The 17,166-nt window shown below is 48.4% G+C and overlaps 1 protein-coding gene across 7 annotated transcripts in view; it reads right to left on the reverse strand.

The window, feature by feature from the left end:
- Window positions 1-17,166, reverse strand: part of si:ch211-12m10.1 (teneurin-2) — a 259,810-nt gene that overhangs the window by 18,506 nt on the left and 224,138 nt on the right. For all 7 annotated transcript variants that reach the window (XM_029120920.2, XM_034293165.1, XM_034293167.1 and 4 more), the window contains 9 exons: window positions 16,957-17,152; window positions 15,248-15,349; window positions 14,032-14,226; window positions 11,151-11,351; window positions 10,508-10,693; window positions 6,546-6,692; window positions 2,543-2,753; window positions 2,302-2,421; window positions 1,884-2,145 (listed from right to left, as the gene is read on the reverse strand). In XM_029120920.2, coding sequence (XP_028976753.2) covers window positions 1,884-2,145; window positions 2,302-2,421; window positions 2,543-2,753; window positions 6,546-6,692; window positions 10,508-10,693; window positions 11,151-11,351; window positions 14,032-14,226; window positions 15,248-15,349; window positions 16,957-17,152 — 1,620 coding nt within the window. The remainder of the gene's footprint in view (window positions 1-1,883; window positions 2,146-2,301; window positions 2,422-2,542; window positions 2,754-6,545; window positions 6,693-10,507; window positions 10,694-11,150; window positions 11,352-14,031; window positions 14,227-15,247; window positions 15,350-16,956; window positions 17,153-17,166) is intronic.

Genomic DNA, 17,166 nt, shown 5'->3' on the forward strand with positions numbered 1-17,166 from the left:
CCTTTATTGACTGTGGACATTTACAACAAAACCCAGGATGTTACTCGGTGTGAAGGCACTGTTAGTGGTAGACAACTAATGGTGAAAAATCCACTGGAGTCAACATGCATTTATGTACAATACACTATATTTATGCTTAAATACCCTAAGTGGTGAGTCCATGAGATGAAGGAATATTTAACGATAAGTGACGCAACGCATTACATTTATTTAGAGTAGTTTAAAGTCATTCAGTGAGTTGATGAGCACATCACCAATTTACAGTTCCATCTTGATCTTACTATCTGGCTAGGGAGATGGGCAGAGCTGTAGGAGGACTATAGTGCTCTATAGGGAAGCTGTTTAACTAGCAGTTAACAGGCCGAGTCTTGATCTGGTGAGAACAGTTCTGTTAGTCTCTGCAGGACAGAAGGGCCAAAGCACAGGGTAACAAACTGTTCAGGTGGCAGGACTGTTTGTGGCCAGAGTGGGTGGCAGGGGTGGGTGGCAATAGTGGTTGGCAGGGGTGGGTGGCACTGGTGGTTGGCAGGGGTGGGTGGCACTAGTGGTTGGTAGGGGTGGGTGGCACTAGTGGTTGGTAGGGGTGGGTGGCACTAGTGTTTGGTAGGGGTGGGTGGCACTAGTGGTTGGCAGGGGTGGGTGGCACTAGTGGTTGGCAGGGGTGGGTGGCACTGGTGGTTGGCAGGGGTGGGTGGCACTGTTGGTTGCCAGGGGTGGGTGGCACTGGTGGTTGGCAGGGGTGGGTGGCACTGGTGGTTGGCAGGGGTGGGTGGCACTGGTGGTTGCCAGGGGTGGGTGGCACTGGTGGTTGGCAGGGGTGGGTGGCACTGGTGGTTGGTAGGGGTGGGTTGCACTGGTGGTTGGTAGGGGTGGGTGACACTAGTGGTTGGTAGGGGTGGGTGGCACTAGTGGTTGGTAGGGGTGGGTGGCACTAGTGGTTGGTAGGGGTGGGTGGCACTGGTGGTTGGCAGGGGTGGGTGGCACTGTTGGTTGCCAGGGGTGGGTGGCACTGGTGGTTGGCAGGGGTGGGTGGCAAGGGTGGTTGGCAGGGGTGGGTGGCACTGGTGGTTGGCAGGGTTGGGTGGCACTGTTGGTTGCCAGGGGTGGGTTGCACTGGTGGTTGGTAGGAGTGGATGGCAGAGGTGGCCCAGGCGTCACCAATGTTTTTAGTCAGTGGGGCAGTGAAAACATGAGAGGAACAGAGGTAATGGATAAAGAATAGGTAAAGAAAAGAGAGAGACTGATTGGGGAAAAGGGAAGGAGGAGGTATACACAGAAAGAGTGAGATAGATAAAGAGAAAGAATAATACAGAGAAGGATAGAGAGATACACACATTTAACGGGCAAGTTATTTGGTACAAGTCTTGTAGGACCCCTGCTGCCTCCATCTGCTTCAAGGCTGAATGTGTTGAGCATTCAGAGCAGCCCTTCTGCACACCACTGTTGTAAAGAGTAGTTGTTTCAGTATTTGTGGCCTTTCTGTCAGCTTGAACACGTCTGGCCCTTCTCGTCCAAACTCTCGTATTAACAAGGTTTTCGCCCACAGAACTGCCGCTCACTTGATGTTTTTTGTTTATCGCACTGTTCTCCGCAAACTCCAGAGGCTGTATGGTGTGAAATACCCAAGAGGACCACTGTTTCTGAGATGCCTGACCCGCCCCGCGTCTTGCAGCAATTACTGTACCACGGTCAAAGCCTCTTCTGTCACGCATCTTTCTCATGCCAATGTTTGGTTGAACAACAGCTAAACCCCTTGACCATGTCTGGATGCTGTACACATTTGACCTGCAGCCACACGGTTCCCTGTTGGCCTAAATGTGTCAACCAGCAGGTACCTAAAAAGTGGCCGGTGAGTGTAGACAGACAGAGGGCTGTGTGCTAACCTGAGTCTCAGGGATGATGTGCCTGTCCGCAGACCGCGAGCTGAAGAAGGAGGAGAGGGGCGAGGCCACCACCAGCGGGTCCGGGTGGACGTAGCCGCTCAGGTCACAGGCCGGGATGGTGTTCTCCTCCGTCTTGAGAACCAGGGTGTCCATGGCGTAGAACCGGTTCCACGGGAGCCACACCGTGCGCTCCTGGCTCAGGAACGGGGCTCGTTCGAAGTGCAGGGTCAGGGACGAGCCCCCGTTGGCCACCAGGTCAAACCTAGGGCAGGAGCCAGGTCGGAGGTCAGGGGTTTGGAAATACTCTGACCTTTGCCGCCCTCCACTGGCTCAGAGGCGTGTCAGGTCACGACAGACTCACAGGTAGTTTGTGAATGCATACACACACCTGGTGCTGTCGTCATATGTGAGAACTCACGTGCCGTCCTGTCGAGTCAGAGTGTAGCCATACTGAGGGTGCCTGACAAACGTCACGTTAACCCCAACCAGGGGAGTTCCGTCCGTGGTCAGAACCAGGCCTCTGATCAGCGCCGCTAGGCTGCACGGGAGGCAGGAGAGGATGCCAGCATGGACCAGAACTCTCAGTGTATGGGTACATAGTTACAGAACAGCCACCTCTGACTCCGCCCTGACGTATAAGTGACATTGAGCCCGCCCACCTTGAGTTGAAAGGGTTGTTTCCCGGGATGATGTGGGTTCCGTCCCTCCCCACCAGTAGGCGGACCCTGTCGTAGAATGACCTGACCTTCTGGGAAGGTGATTGGCTCTGCTGGATGATCTGCAGTGGGTCCCTCGCTCCCAGGCACAGGGGATCGTTCAGGCACAGGCTCTGGGTGCAGCAGTCAGGATCCATGCAGTCTGTCAGACCGTCTGCAGGGGGAACCTCACCGTCAGATAATCAGGACCCACAGACACCACAGACACCTCAAACACCACAGACACCTCAAACACCACAGACACCTCAAACACCACAGACACCACAGACACCACAGACACCTCAAACACCACAGACACAACAGACACAACAGACACCTCAAACACCACAGACACCTCAAACACCACAGACACAACAGACACCTCAAACACCACAGACACAATAGATACCTCAAACACCACAGACACAATAGATACCTCAAACACCACAGACACCTCAAACACCACAGACACCTCAAACACCACAGACACAATAGATACCTCAAACACCACAGATACCTCAAACACCACAGATGCCTCAAACACAACAGACACCACAGACACAACAGACACCAAGACACCACAGACACCATAGACACCACAGACACAAAAGACACCTCAAACACCACAGACACCTCAAACACCAAGACACAACAGACACCATAGACACCTCAAACACCACAGACACAACAGACACCTCAAACACCACAGACACCTCAAACACCACAGACACCTCAAACACCACAAACACCTCAAACACCACAGGCACTGCAGACACAACAGACACCTCGAACACCACAGATGCCTAATAAGTCTGATTCAGTGTGGGCAGAGCAGAACGAGGTCATTGCCTGACATGTGATGTGAAAACACAACAGTGATCATTTCATATTTAAAGTAACTGCACGTTGGTTTAGCATTTGTATTGCTTCTACAGTATGTTCCCATGAACCTAAACCCGAAGCCAGCAACACTTTCAAATCTAGAACTTTTCATGACTTCTTCCATGAGGGGTTGGTGTTTCTTTATTCTCTATCTAGTGTTAGTATTATATTGTGTGTGGTATTCTGTCCTCATTACTAATGAGGTTCTCCTTTCCTCTAGGATCTCTATTTGGAGTTGATGTTCCAGACCCGGTTCCCCAGCGCAGTGCCTGCCTGTTCTCCTGTCAATAAAAGATGATAACACTGACATCAAAGTCAAACGGGACATAACTCACAGCCTTGAAACGAGGTCTCCGTCCTGACTTCCCCATTGCTCCCTGCGCACCAAAACAAACAGGAACAGGAGCTTCCCCTCCACTAACCCCCCACCCCCGCTCAGAACTCCGCTCCATTTCCACACAGTGGAAACAAACACTGACAACTAGCTGAAGAGACTCTGTAAACTCTTTTTAATCCTTTAAGGTTTTCCTGAGTGAACCGAAAGATGGACGGAGGGAAATGCAGCGCGGAGAGAGAGAGAGAGACTGATAAACACACAGGGCGACGGAGCCGCGGCGTGTCTGAGATTAAGGACCTGAGCAGGAAGTATGACACAACATCTCCATTGAAGAAGGAAGATGATTGGATTAGGCACAACATCCAGCCAGCCAGGCATAGAGCCGCACAGTGAAACATGCCCTGAGTTGCCCTGGTAATGGAAGGCCGTTAGAGTGAGCCATGTTTATACCCTCATTGTCCTCCAAGCATATTACCCTATTGCTCAGAGGCAGACAGCAAGATGAAAGATTAAAGGCTTCCAGGGGCTGCATTAAGACACCTGTTCAATCATCACCTGGTTCCCTTGGCGACAGGCTCTAAGCTAAGCAGCCTGACTCAATTGCCTGACACACCGCGGAGAAAGCCCTCTTTAAAACCAACACAGCTCTGGACTCCACACACTACTTAGCTGCTAAGCAAGGAAAAATGGACCCAGGTATCTTTTTAATGTTAGATAACCCTGCTGTGATAGACTAACTGGAGCTGGGCTGGCTAGCAGCTCATAGTGGAACCATGAAAAGCATCAATCCCAGAAGCCTCACTGATCCTCACACAAATGGTCACAAGAGGGGGAGGAAATATGCACATCCATCCCAGCCAACCAGGTCACTAATCTCTCTGCACTCTGGGGAGGAGATGGAGGAGGAGGCGTTGATTTAACCAGCCTCTTCACTCCTGTCCTCTCCCATTCCTCTCCTCTCTTCCTCCCTGTTCTGCTCTCTCTCCTTTCTATGTCCTCCTGGCCTCCCCCATCTATCTCCTCTCTCTACCCTCCTCTCATCTCTTTTCTCCGAGCCTGTTAGGTGCTAGCTCCCACACAGACAGGACACCATAAAGAGCCAATTCAGGCCTGGTAGAACTAGTCCCAAAATCACAACTCTTTGATTTGCTAACCACACTCACTGGGAGGCCACCTGGCAAAAGAACCCAGACAGGTGTCTGTCTGTCTGCCTGCCTACATGACCACCTGTCTGTCTGCCTACCTGCTTGTTTGTCTTTCTACCTGACTATCCGTCTGTCTGTCTGCCTGTCTGTCTATGCTAGGGATGCAACAGTACACTGTATGTAATCAAACTGTTCGGGGCGCCCCCTACTGTTCAATACGCACACGTGAACCGTGGAGTTACGATATGCTGGTCATTTTCCTATGATTTCCAAAACATGCTTATTGCATTGCAGACTACACACACATTGTAGATTCAGATCCACAGAACCAGACACACAGCTTGTGAACAGGTAAGGCTGGCAACTGCTTGGGGGCCCCCTATGTAACTAAATTACCTAGCTTGGTACTAGCTAGCTATCTACCTCATGAACAACCGTGTTGCGAGAAAAGCAGCCAACAGTCACTTGTCTTGCTGACATCTAACATTCTGACTGAAATCGTGGTTTCTCAAAACGCATTCACGAACCACACATTCTTTTCTGCATCACTTCTTCACAATGCTAACAGTACTTAAAACTTTTGTAAGACCTTTAAAAAGACAAAATATGACAATTTAAGACTTTTCAAGGCCTTTTATTTAGATAAATTAATTTAAGAGAAGGGACACTAAAAACAAATTCTCTCAGATCCAACGTCTCACTAGTGGCGAGCACTAGTGAGACAGAGAGAAGCAGATTTGAAGAGGCACCGCCGTCTTTCAAATATGTGTGCGGGAACATTTTGGATTCTGCGTTCAATAAGGCAACGAGGGTAAGAAGACCGTGAACAAACTACAGACCATAAACAAACCACTGGACCGCTGCATCCCCGGGTCAAAGATCTTTTTTTAATTGCCACACCTGAGAGATGTTACAGCTCATTAGGAGTGTAAATGAGGATGAAATTAACCGATTCACAACACTGTTCTTCCCTTATTACAGTACAGGTGAACGAACAAACACAATTAGACTGTTCTTCCCTTATTACAGTACAGGTGAACGAACAAACACTATCACTCCACCACTGGTGAGCAGCACATGGAAATGTCAAACACTATAACTTTCTTCCTTCGTAAGCAGACATACTACATGGATACATTGGTGACGTCAGCCTTGCTTCCTGTGACCCTTCACCTGTTCCCCCCTGCCTTCCTGTGACCCTTCACCTGTTCCCCCCTGCCTTCCTGTGACCCTTCACCTGTTCCCCCCTTGCTTCCTGTGACCCTTCACCTGTTCCCCCCTTGCTTCCTGTGACCCTTCACCTGTTCCCCCCTGCTTTCTTGTGACCCTTCACCTGTTCCCCCCTGCCTTCCTGTGACCCTTCACCTGTTCCCCCCTTGCTTCCTGTGACCCTTCACCTGTTCCCCCCTTGCTTCCTGTGACCCTTCACCTGTTCCCCCCTGCTTCCTGTGACCCTTCACCTGTTCCCCCCTGCCTTCCTGTGACCCTTCACCTGTTCCCCCCTGCCTTCCTGTGACCCTTCACCTGTTCCCCCCTGCCTTCCTGTGACCCTTCACCTGTTCCCCCCTGTTTTCCGGTGACCCTTCACCCCCTCATCGCTCACCTCCTTCGTTGTCCTTGTTGTCGGCACAAGAGATCTCCATGGCGACGCTGCAGCCGGGTCCTCTCCAGCCTGTGAGACATTCACAGTGCCAACTGTTCTGTCCCAGGGTACACTGACCGTTCCCGTTACACAGGCCTGGACACCCATCTGAGAGGAAGGAGGGGAGGGAAAAGGAGTGAATGATGTAGAAGGTGGGAGGGGATGTGGAGAGGACAGGGAGAGAAAGAGATGGAGGGAGAAAAGAGATTAACGTGGAGAGGACAGGGAGAGAAAGAGATTAACAATGAGAGGTCCCTGTCCACCATTATAAACCAACTTCATATCTTTGGTCCCTGTCCACCATTACAAACCAACTTCATATATTTGGTCCCTGTCCACCATTACAAACCAACTTCATATCTTTGGTCTCTGTCCACCAATACCACCCAACTTCATACCTTTGCTCCCAGTCCACCATTACAAACCAACTTCATATCTTTGGTCTCTGTCCACCATTACAAACCAACTTCATATCTTTGGTCCCTGTCCACCATTACAAACCAACTTCATATCTTTGGTCCCTGTTCACCATTACAAACCAACTTCATATCTTTGGTCCCTGTCCACCATTACAAACCAACTTCATATCTTTGGTCCCTGTCCACCATTACAAACCAACTTCATATCTTTGGTCCCTGTCCAACATTACAAACCAACTTCATATCTTTGGTCCCTGTCCAACATTACAAACCAACTTCATATCTTTGGTCCCTGTCCACCAATACAAACCAACTTCATATATTTGGTCCCTGTCCACCAATACAACCCAACTTCATATCTTTGGTCCCTGTCCACCATTACAAACCAACTTCATATCTTTGGTCTCGGTCCACCATTACAAACCAACTTCATATCTTCCACCGTTACACATCGGTGGTCTCTATGTGACATTGCAGCACACAGCAAGGGCCATAGAAACCCTCTCGATTACAGGGGGATTGCATTTGATCACAACAATGTGTTTCTTGTGGATGTTCATTTCATACAGATATAAACCACAGCAGCACCGGGGACTGTTTTGAACTGCAGTAAATTGTTTTCTACAAATTCTATTCGAAGAGTATTCAATAAATGAAAGTACACAAGTTCACAGCCGATTAATTTGCGGTGGTTGATATGCCTCAGGGGGCTGGCTGGGGTGTAGAGCTCCCTCATGAGAGGATTTGATTAGGAGAGGCTGATGAGATTAGAAGCCACAGAGACATTGAAAACAAGAAGAGCAACAGGCGATACGCTACATATCGTTGACGACTGCAGTCACTATAATAAACCCCTCGGCAGAGTTTATCATCTCTGGGCAAGGCGGATGGACAGGACACAATGAATGCTGCTGGGACGTCTGTCTCAGTTGTCTGCAAAGGGGATCAATGGGACAGCGGGATGTACTAAATGGAAAACTGACATCGCCTGTATCACCTGACCACGGCGCTCAACGAATTACCCACTCTGAATGTCAAAGGAGCACACCCCGCTGAGAGAAAAAACACAATGACAAATCCGAATCCATGAACCGCACTCAATAGTCAGACACCTTTGTCAAATTGGAGAGCCCTCAAGAGAAACATTACTACCCCCCCCCCCACCCCCCAACCCCCAACCCCCCCCCCCACCCCCCCCCCCCGGACAGAACAAACTTAATTAAAACCCGCTAACAACATGGCCACTGCACCAACCCAGCATGTGGTTCGGCACAGTCATTAGTATTCCCTCAACAGGGATGAGCAGGCCACTCCAACAGTCCGGCCCACCTATTAGTATTCAGCCTACTGCCAGACAGACGCAGCTTAAAGGCCAGGTCCATTAATATTCCCATGGAGGGATTACACCGCCGCACGAGCCTTCCGCTGAGCCTGCCTAGCACAGGGCGGCGATGCTAATGTACACAGCTAGCAAACTTAGGCACGCGTAAAAATAGACATGACCAACAGTGGCGAGTCACGGGAGCTAGCAGGACGAGACTCGCGAGGGCACATCGGCTGGCACTTTTCTACATGTAAAAAAGAGCAATAGGGTATCCAGCGCGATGGGGGCTAATGTTAAGTTGAAGGAAGCGGCAGAGGGGGGTTCGCGTTGCACCACCTGACCTCTAAAACACGGACAACATCTAAGCCTTTGGGTGCAAACACTATTCAACTGTTCACAATGGAGTGCTGAATTGGAGCCAGAACTCGAGTGAACAAGAGAATACTTTGTTTAAGTGGAGGGGAACTAAAGCACACACTTGGCAACACAAAATGCCTTGTTCCAAGCCGTCCCAAAAGCCTGCATGAAAACAAACAAGATGGCGATGTTGGTGTGCGCAGGAGAAGGCGGTGGTATTGACAACGCTGCGTTTTTCATCGCAGGTGGGGAGCAGTGAGATGGAAGGGCGATAAAGCTCCTTCTTCACACTCAAGTCGCCAGCACTAATTAGAGAAAGAGCACAGGCATACACACACACACAATGGGACCACGCAGGCCTTTCCACATGGATCCAACTGCACAGCTCACAGCGGAGCCCCACAGAGCTGTTTTTCTCATCAGATGGAAGACAGCTAAGAGGAAAATAAAACCCTCTGGCAATCAAGAGCACTCAGGGGAGAATGAGGGGGGCTGAGTGGGTCTTTCGGGAGAGCCAAGAGGCCCACCGCCCTTATACTGGAGAGCAGCTGACCGGGACGGAGGCTGAGACTGGAGATGGATGTAGGGGATTTTGCTCATGGATGACACGTTTGCACTCTAGGGGAGGAACCACTCCTGGTGAATGGCAGAGCTTCTTAATTATGTGGAGGGACAGAGCAGGAAAGCTGGGGGCAAACAGCAGTGCTGGTTGAGGTATCTGCTGAAAGGCTACCCACAGCCATGGATGAGATGGTTCACTCATCTTATGTAAACTACTCTAGTTCTTCCTGATTAAAATGGTGCCTCGCAATTGTTGTTTTCAGATCTTTCTGCAGGTTTTCAATAGGATTTAGATCTGGAGTCAATACTGGCCACTTCTGAACAGTCCTGCTGGAAGACCCATGATCTTTGACGGAGACAGCTTTTTTTGACTTGGTTCTTCTTGTTGCTTGCTCTTTGGGGTTTCAGCCTGGATATCTGTATAAACACTTTTTGACAACCGCTGAAGTAAAAAGTGGTTTTATACAATACATTTGACTGCTAGATTTGACACTGCTCCAAATGCCTTTAGGTCATACACATGGTCAAGTCACCCAGCGCCAGAGGCTACAAAGCAAAACATCACTGAACCTCCTTCATGTTTGACTGGTGTTCTTTTTTGAAGGCTTCATTTCATTTTCTGTAAACATAGTGAGCTCGAATTGTGTCTCATCTGTCCACCAGAAGGATTGTGTCATGTTCAGGTGTGTTTTGGCAAATTTCAGTGAGGCTTCTTTTGTCTTTCTATTGGCTACAGTGGCATAGGTCTGCTGGAAACAGGAACATCAAGATCTCTGGAGATGGATTTAAAGCCTTGAGATTGTACTTACTTGGCTACAATCTTGTGTCTTATGTCCTTAAACAACTCTTTGATTTTCATCCTTTTCTCCATACTGACCTTGGTACACGCAGTGACACAAAACAGGAGAATGTAACGTTCTCCTTTCAAACTGGTTGAAAGAGACATACACATCTGAAACTCACCACAGGGAAGCTCAGTTTCAAAGTGAAGGGGAATCACCTGCTTTTAAATAAAAAAATTATATTGTCTGGGCCATTTTAGGATTTCTTTGTGAAATAAAGTAAGTAATTATTGAAAACTAAAGAAATGCAAATGCGGATAGCAAAGACTTTTGCATTTTAACCGTTTTTGGAGCAGCATTATTTAAATACAGTTCCTGGTTTAGGCAATGACCAGTATGTATGGCAGTATCTTTAGCAGATGCCGAGGTAGGTTAGTACACTGCCTGTGTGTCATGGTGTTGCTTGGCCGGAAGCATTACCCATGGTGCAGTGCTCTCCGTTCCAGCCCTGTTGGCACTGACACTTCCCATCCCGGCAGGTGCCATGCTTCACACACAGTGGGTTGCAGACGCGCTGGTCACATCCAGCGCCGGTCCAACCATCCTCGCAGCGACACACTCCGCCGACGCACACGCCATGGGCACCGCAGTCCGATGAACAGACCTCTGTGGAGGAGGGAACGGAGACGGATGAGGAATATGAGCAATGGGAACATGAGCATGGGGAGCGGAGCACAGGGAATGGAGCATGGGGAACATGAGAACGGGGAATGGAGCATGGGGAACATGAACATGGGGAACATGAGAACGGGCAACATGAACACGGGGAATGGAGCATGGGGAACATGAGAACGGGGAATGGAGCATGGGGAACATGAACATGGGGAACATGAGAACGGGCAACATGAACACGGGGAATGGAGCATGGGGAACATGAGAACGGGGAATGGAGCATGGGGAACATGAACATGGGGAACATGAACACGAGGAACACGAACACGAGGAACATGAACACGGGGAACGGAGCAGGGGAACATGAACACGGGGAACGGAGCGGTAGCGGCGTTCAGTGGACGGCCAGAGGGAGGCCATGCCGGCGGACGGGCCTGTGTGTGTCACCTACCCGTGGAGCAGTCCGGTCCCATCCAGTTCGGGTCGCAGCTACAGACGCCCGTGTCGGCTATGAAGGCCCCATGTCCATGGCACTGGTCTGGGCACTGGGCCCGGGGATGCTCACAGAGCGGACCAGCCCAACCTGGTTTACAGTGGCACTGCCCGCTAACACAGGTGCCGTGGCCCGAGCAGCGCGGATCCAGACAGTCCACTGGAACGCAGCAGAGCAGTGAGAGAGTCGTGTTAGCGTGCGGCGACCACGCACAGCGGACCTCCCGGGCGGCACCACAGTCTCAGCCAATCGGTTTTGTTCACACCAAATATTCCTCCCACCCTGATTTTTCAATGTCCAATTCTCATTAATGGCTTTGCCTCGTCAAGACAACTCTACTGCAGGACGGTTGAAGATCGGAAACGTACTTCCTCAAAGCGTATCTCGCCTAGCCGCTCAGATTTAGGTCAGCTGGTGCACACACACTCAGGTAACACACCCACCAACTACACATCCACTGTTGAAACTGCAGACGCCCCTATTGTCGTTAACAGATCCGTAGTGACTCGAGATAACGATAATATCCTTAATTAGCCTTGATAAAGTTCATCTGTTCTTTTGTAATTAAGTCTCTATTAAGTGTCTATCTTCTGAATCACGCATAACATTTGTAGTTTACAGTATGAGTAATGGAAGGGGAGGAGATCCCATGCTTTGGAAATAAAGGTTTAGTTCCGAAACAGTTTAGATAACCTCCGGAACTGTTTATGGAGGCATCCGGCAACTCCTTCCTGTGGCTTGGCTGCCTAAGGAAGGAGGCAGCCATGATGCAAAAAAGGGGATAGCATTAACACTCTGATGCTAACCAGGGGATAACATTAACACTCTGATGCTAACCAGGGGATAACATTAACACTCTGATGATAACCAGGGGATAACATTAACACTCTGATGCTAACAAGGGGATAACATTAACACTCTGATGCTAACCAGGGAATAACATTAACACTCTGACGCTAACCAGTGCATAACATTAACACTCTGACGCTAACAAGGGGATAACATTAACACCCTGACGCTAACAAGGGGATAGCATTAACACTGCAAGACACCAGTAACCATCGTTGCTGGATGATTTTTTTTTACCAGCTACTTGGGTATTTTTACCAGCCAAAATGTTTTTTTCCCAACAAATTAAGACAACAATCACCGATAATGAGTGTGGGTTAGGGTTTTAAGCACAACCATTCTAATTTTCATGGTCATGACAAACATTTGCGTAATGAAAACAACAACTATAATTACACATTGTGCCATTAGCGTTCGGTTCAACCTCCTCAACACCTGTTTTCATGTTTTTATTTATTTATTTTTATTTAGTTCTGTTGTCATGTTTTATACATTCTGTTCTACACACAAACTAGTCCTGGATAATCCTCTACTCATTATAACAAAGGGAATTTCACTTCACACTGTAATACAGAGTAGATAACAAAATATGTATTTGTATTTGCTCATATCCAAAACTCTACCTGTAATTTGACTAGAAATAAATCACATCGATCTACATGTCATTGTGGCAGTAAATGGGAAAACTAAAAAAAATATCCTCTAGATTTCTGAAAACCTGACACACTCTCCCTTTCTCCAAAAACCTCTCATAACACTCTTTCTCCAAAGCACACACACACACCACTCTGTCATTTTCTCACACATACAGCACCCTCTCTTCCTCTCTGACAGAGCCCAGGTTGACGTGACTGATCAGGCCTGGTTTCTTTAGCCTGCTGGGTATTACGTTAAACCAAGAAACAAAAAAAAACAATGTCATTCATTTAAAACGTAACAGGAAACGGTGTATCTAACTACATAGACAGTGTGCAAATATATTTTTCTACGAATGTCCTATTTGTCTTATGCACCTTCCGATGAGTTACCAATGAGTTACCGATAAATTACTGATGAGTTACTGATGAATACAGTTGTCAGATACTATTACATAACAACATAGTATGTATTATGCCCAAATGCAAGGCATTAGGTAAACTGAAAATAGCCTGGGTACTCCCATTAAGCACGCGTTTCTCTGCTGTCAAATACGGCACATGCAAATCAAGCACGGACCGGGGATGAGATTAGAGGACGACTGTCAAAATACAACTTCTTCATTGACGTTGTGGAGTGTGAATCTTAATAGATTTGTCAGGATCATGTTCTTTTGCGAATTATGTTTAGGATCATGTTCTTTAGCGACTGCGTTCCTGTATGCTCTCTGGCTGCTCGCCAAACTGGCTGGTAAGACTTAAAGATTTAATCATCACTAGAAAATGTAACCTGCATTGGGCAGGTGTTAATTTTATTCCCGGGTGCTAGCTGCGGATCCTCAGGTGAGTGGCTGTGCCCTGACATGCCCTGACCACGTGACTTCCTGGTTAGCGGAGCAGTGCTGGCTAGGCCTGGATGACCATAAGGCCTGCTAGCATTTTTCAACCTGCATGAGGGTGATCAATTGGAGGCCCAACGGTCCATCTGTAGTAATACACTTACATTAGTGAACCTACTGAAAGAAACAGGCTCAATTATATCTGCTGTTTTTCCCAGCCCCGTTGAATAATCAGACCCCGCCACCCCCACCCCCAACCCTTGGCTCCATCCCCACTTCGTCCCAGAAACCCATCAGAACATGAATGAATGAATCAGCTCCAGGGCAATTCTTTAAATGCAGGATCAATAAAATGGATTTCATTCCCTGAATAAACCCTGTGCCAGTGCAGTCTCATACTTTCAGAAACTCGACGTGGCACTGAAGAGCAGACAATCTCCTCCAAGGTGTGTGTGTTTTCTGCGGATGAGCAGGTGTGTTAGTGAACCCCACCCACCCCCCCACCGTACATCTTACCTTCCTCGCAGGTGTCGCCGCGGTAACCTGTGGAGCATGTGCACGCCCCTTCTGTACAGGTGCCGTGCCCGTTGCAGTCTGGGACGAGGCACTGGCCCACCGAGACGTCGCACTCAGCGCCCTTCCAACCGTTGTAGCAGATGCACGAGCCCTTGTCGTACTGGCCGTTACCGCTGCACAGGACCGGGCAGGCCGCTGGGAAGAACGGCAGGGGTGAGAGGAGGGGCACAGACAAGGCTCCGCCTCATATCCGAGTCACACTCCGTTTGGAACGGTGAGCAACGGCACGCTAAGACCGTCACACCGGACGTGTCTCTAACAAAGTGGGATGGATCACTGATGGGGACCTGAGTCATGCTACAGTTTACATAGAGGACCTCATTTACACAGAGGAACGCATTTACACAGAGGAACGCATTTACACAGAGGAACTCATTTACACAGAGGACCTCATTTACACAGAGGACCTCATTTACACAGAGGACCTCATTTACATAGATGAGCTATGAGCTCATTTACACAGAGGAACTCATTTACACAGAGATAATTTACAGAGGAACTAATTTACACAGAGGAGCTCATTTACACAGAGGAGCTCATTTACACACAGGAACACATTTACACAGAGGAGCTCATTTACACAGAGGAGCTCATTTACACAGAGGAACACATTTACACAGAGGACCTCATTTACACAGAGGAACTCATTTACACAGAGGAACTCATCTTTAGACTGCCAGAGTCCCCAGCAACCCATGATGACACATGCTATAATAGGAGGAACATATTCTATAACCTGTCTATATAATACCAATTTATATTCTATAACCTGGCTATATAATACCAATTTATATTCTATAACCTGCCTATATAATACCAACTCATATTCTATAACCTGTCTATATAATACCAACTCATATTCTATAACCTGCCTATATAATACCCACTCATATTCTATAACCTGCCTATATAATACCCACTCATATTCTATAACCTGCCTATATAATACCAACTCATATTCTATAACCTGCCTATATAATACCAACTCATATTCTATAACCTGCCTATATAATACCAACTCATATTCTATAACCTGCCTATATAATACCAACTCATATTCTATAACCTGCCTATATAATACCAACTCAACTAGAAGATTATTATATTCTGCATGTCTACAATACCCACACAACCATGGTGATGACTAAGTGTGTACCTTTGGCACAATCCATCCCATGGAATCCTGGGAAACAGTGACACACGCCCGACATGCACTCTCCATTTCCATGGCAATTCTGCGGGCATTCTTGTATAGAATCTATGATTGAAGAGAAAGAGTTGAGAGTGACAAGTTATTATAACCAAATATTACTGATGAGGTGTAATACAACAGAGAGTAGCGTGACTGTTCCCTCTATCTTTCTTCTCCAGGTTGGCGTTTGATTAGGGACATGTCCTCACATGTTACCTCTGTACCGTTCATAATTGGATACATCTAAATAATTAACAGTCATTAAAGTTTTACTGGAGGCTGAACCTGCTACCATTTCTATAGCTAATATAATAGTCTGTAGTAATTATATTTTAATGCAGGACGTCAAGTGTTTGATGGAAGGATGAAATGCGGCACCATACTGTGTGGACTCTGTGACAGTGGTAAAAAGGCCTGAGTCCTGTGGGCATGTCACATGTCACCTACTGTAAAATTACATACATTTTCCATCTCCATGTTAAAGGGGAATGGAAACACTTCAGGGAATAAAGCAAAGTGTTCCAGAGCCAGAGTTCACCTTTCCCTTTAAGAGGTAAACATCCATTAGCAGGGGGGGAAAAAAAACTGGCTTTTTTTAACCAAAAAAATAGAAAATAAATGCACTGGGCATATAATTCAAAAAGCCTCCGGAGTGTGACCTCCGAACACATTATTCAAATTGTTAGCTTACCCTGAATGTCCTCATGCCATCTTCAATCCTACCCCGCCACCTAACCCCCCCACCCGTAGAACAAGTAAAAACCCTACTCCATTACACCATTACTCATCCCCACTGACCAGTTAAGTACAATTACTGTAAGGTAATTGCCTCAATCACTCAGTGTCCCCTCGGCAGTGCAGCCTCCCTCCCCGCGGAGAGTTACAGGTTTACGGAAGCACGGGAATGCAGAAGAGTAACGAGCGGACGTGTCCTTAACTAAGAGAGCCAGCCGCAGGAATACAACAAGCCCCGTGCATTTGCGGTAGGCTGACCTGTTCAGGTTGCCGCGGCGGAGCTGAGGGTTGCCATGGCCGGGGCCAGCTCGTCCATCTCAGGCGCCACTCTGTTCATCCGCTCCTCTGTCCTCTCCATTCAGCGCCACCCTCTTCAGTCCGCTCCATCTCATAGATGGTTATCATCGGAGCTGATCTCAGAGTCAAAGGCATTGTGTCAGGGCCTAGCGCGGCAGAGATGGTGGGCGTGTCGCGTGGAGATAGCGTGTCCCGTCAGGGGAGGTCCCGGGAGATGTGAATACTCGCCAAAGTGTGCCATCCTCCCAGTGTTTTTAGCTCGTTTGTTCTTAGTTGTTTTGCGTGCTTGTTTACTTTGAGCTGAGTGCCAACCGCGAGGCAGACGGACAGGACTCCACAGGGACAAGCATTTCAGAACTCCATCTCCCACTCGATCTGCGTCCGTTCCAACACATCTATCATCGCTAACACCCGACATTAGTCTGAGTTCATCGAGCCAACAGGGCCGCAGTCTTGGAATGGAGTATTTGGTGGAACTCCCTCTGAGGTTTTGCTTTGTACCGGGGTTCAATACCTCAGACTTGGCCAACGTCTCCCAGCGTGGCACAGTCCTGAGTGTGTGTGTGTGTCCACCCGTGTACACACATAATTGTTGCCCCAGTGTCACTACGAGTAAAACATAAAACAACAGTGAGTCTCACCTAGAGCCGCGGTGCTGAAGGACACCGGCTCCTTCCCCTTGCCGTCGTTGTAGAAGGCCAGGTGCCAGGTGCCGGGGTCCAGGTACTGGACGAAGATGGCCTCGTTCAGAACCACCGTGTGGATGCTGCGGCGCTCCCGGGCTGACTCCACCACGCTCCATTTCTCCTTGCCGTCCAGGCGCTCCATGTAGTCATACTGAACAGAACCGA

The sequence above is a fragment of the Esox lucius genome, chromosome 7 (assembly GCF_011004845.1).
Source record: "Esox lucius isolate fEsoLuc1 chromosome 7, fEsoLuc1.pri, whole genome shotgun sequence".
NCBI classification, from domain to species: domain Eukaryota; kingdom Metazoa; phylum Chordata; class Actinopteri; order Esociformes; family Esocidae; genus Esox; species Esox lucius.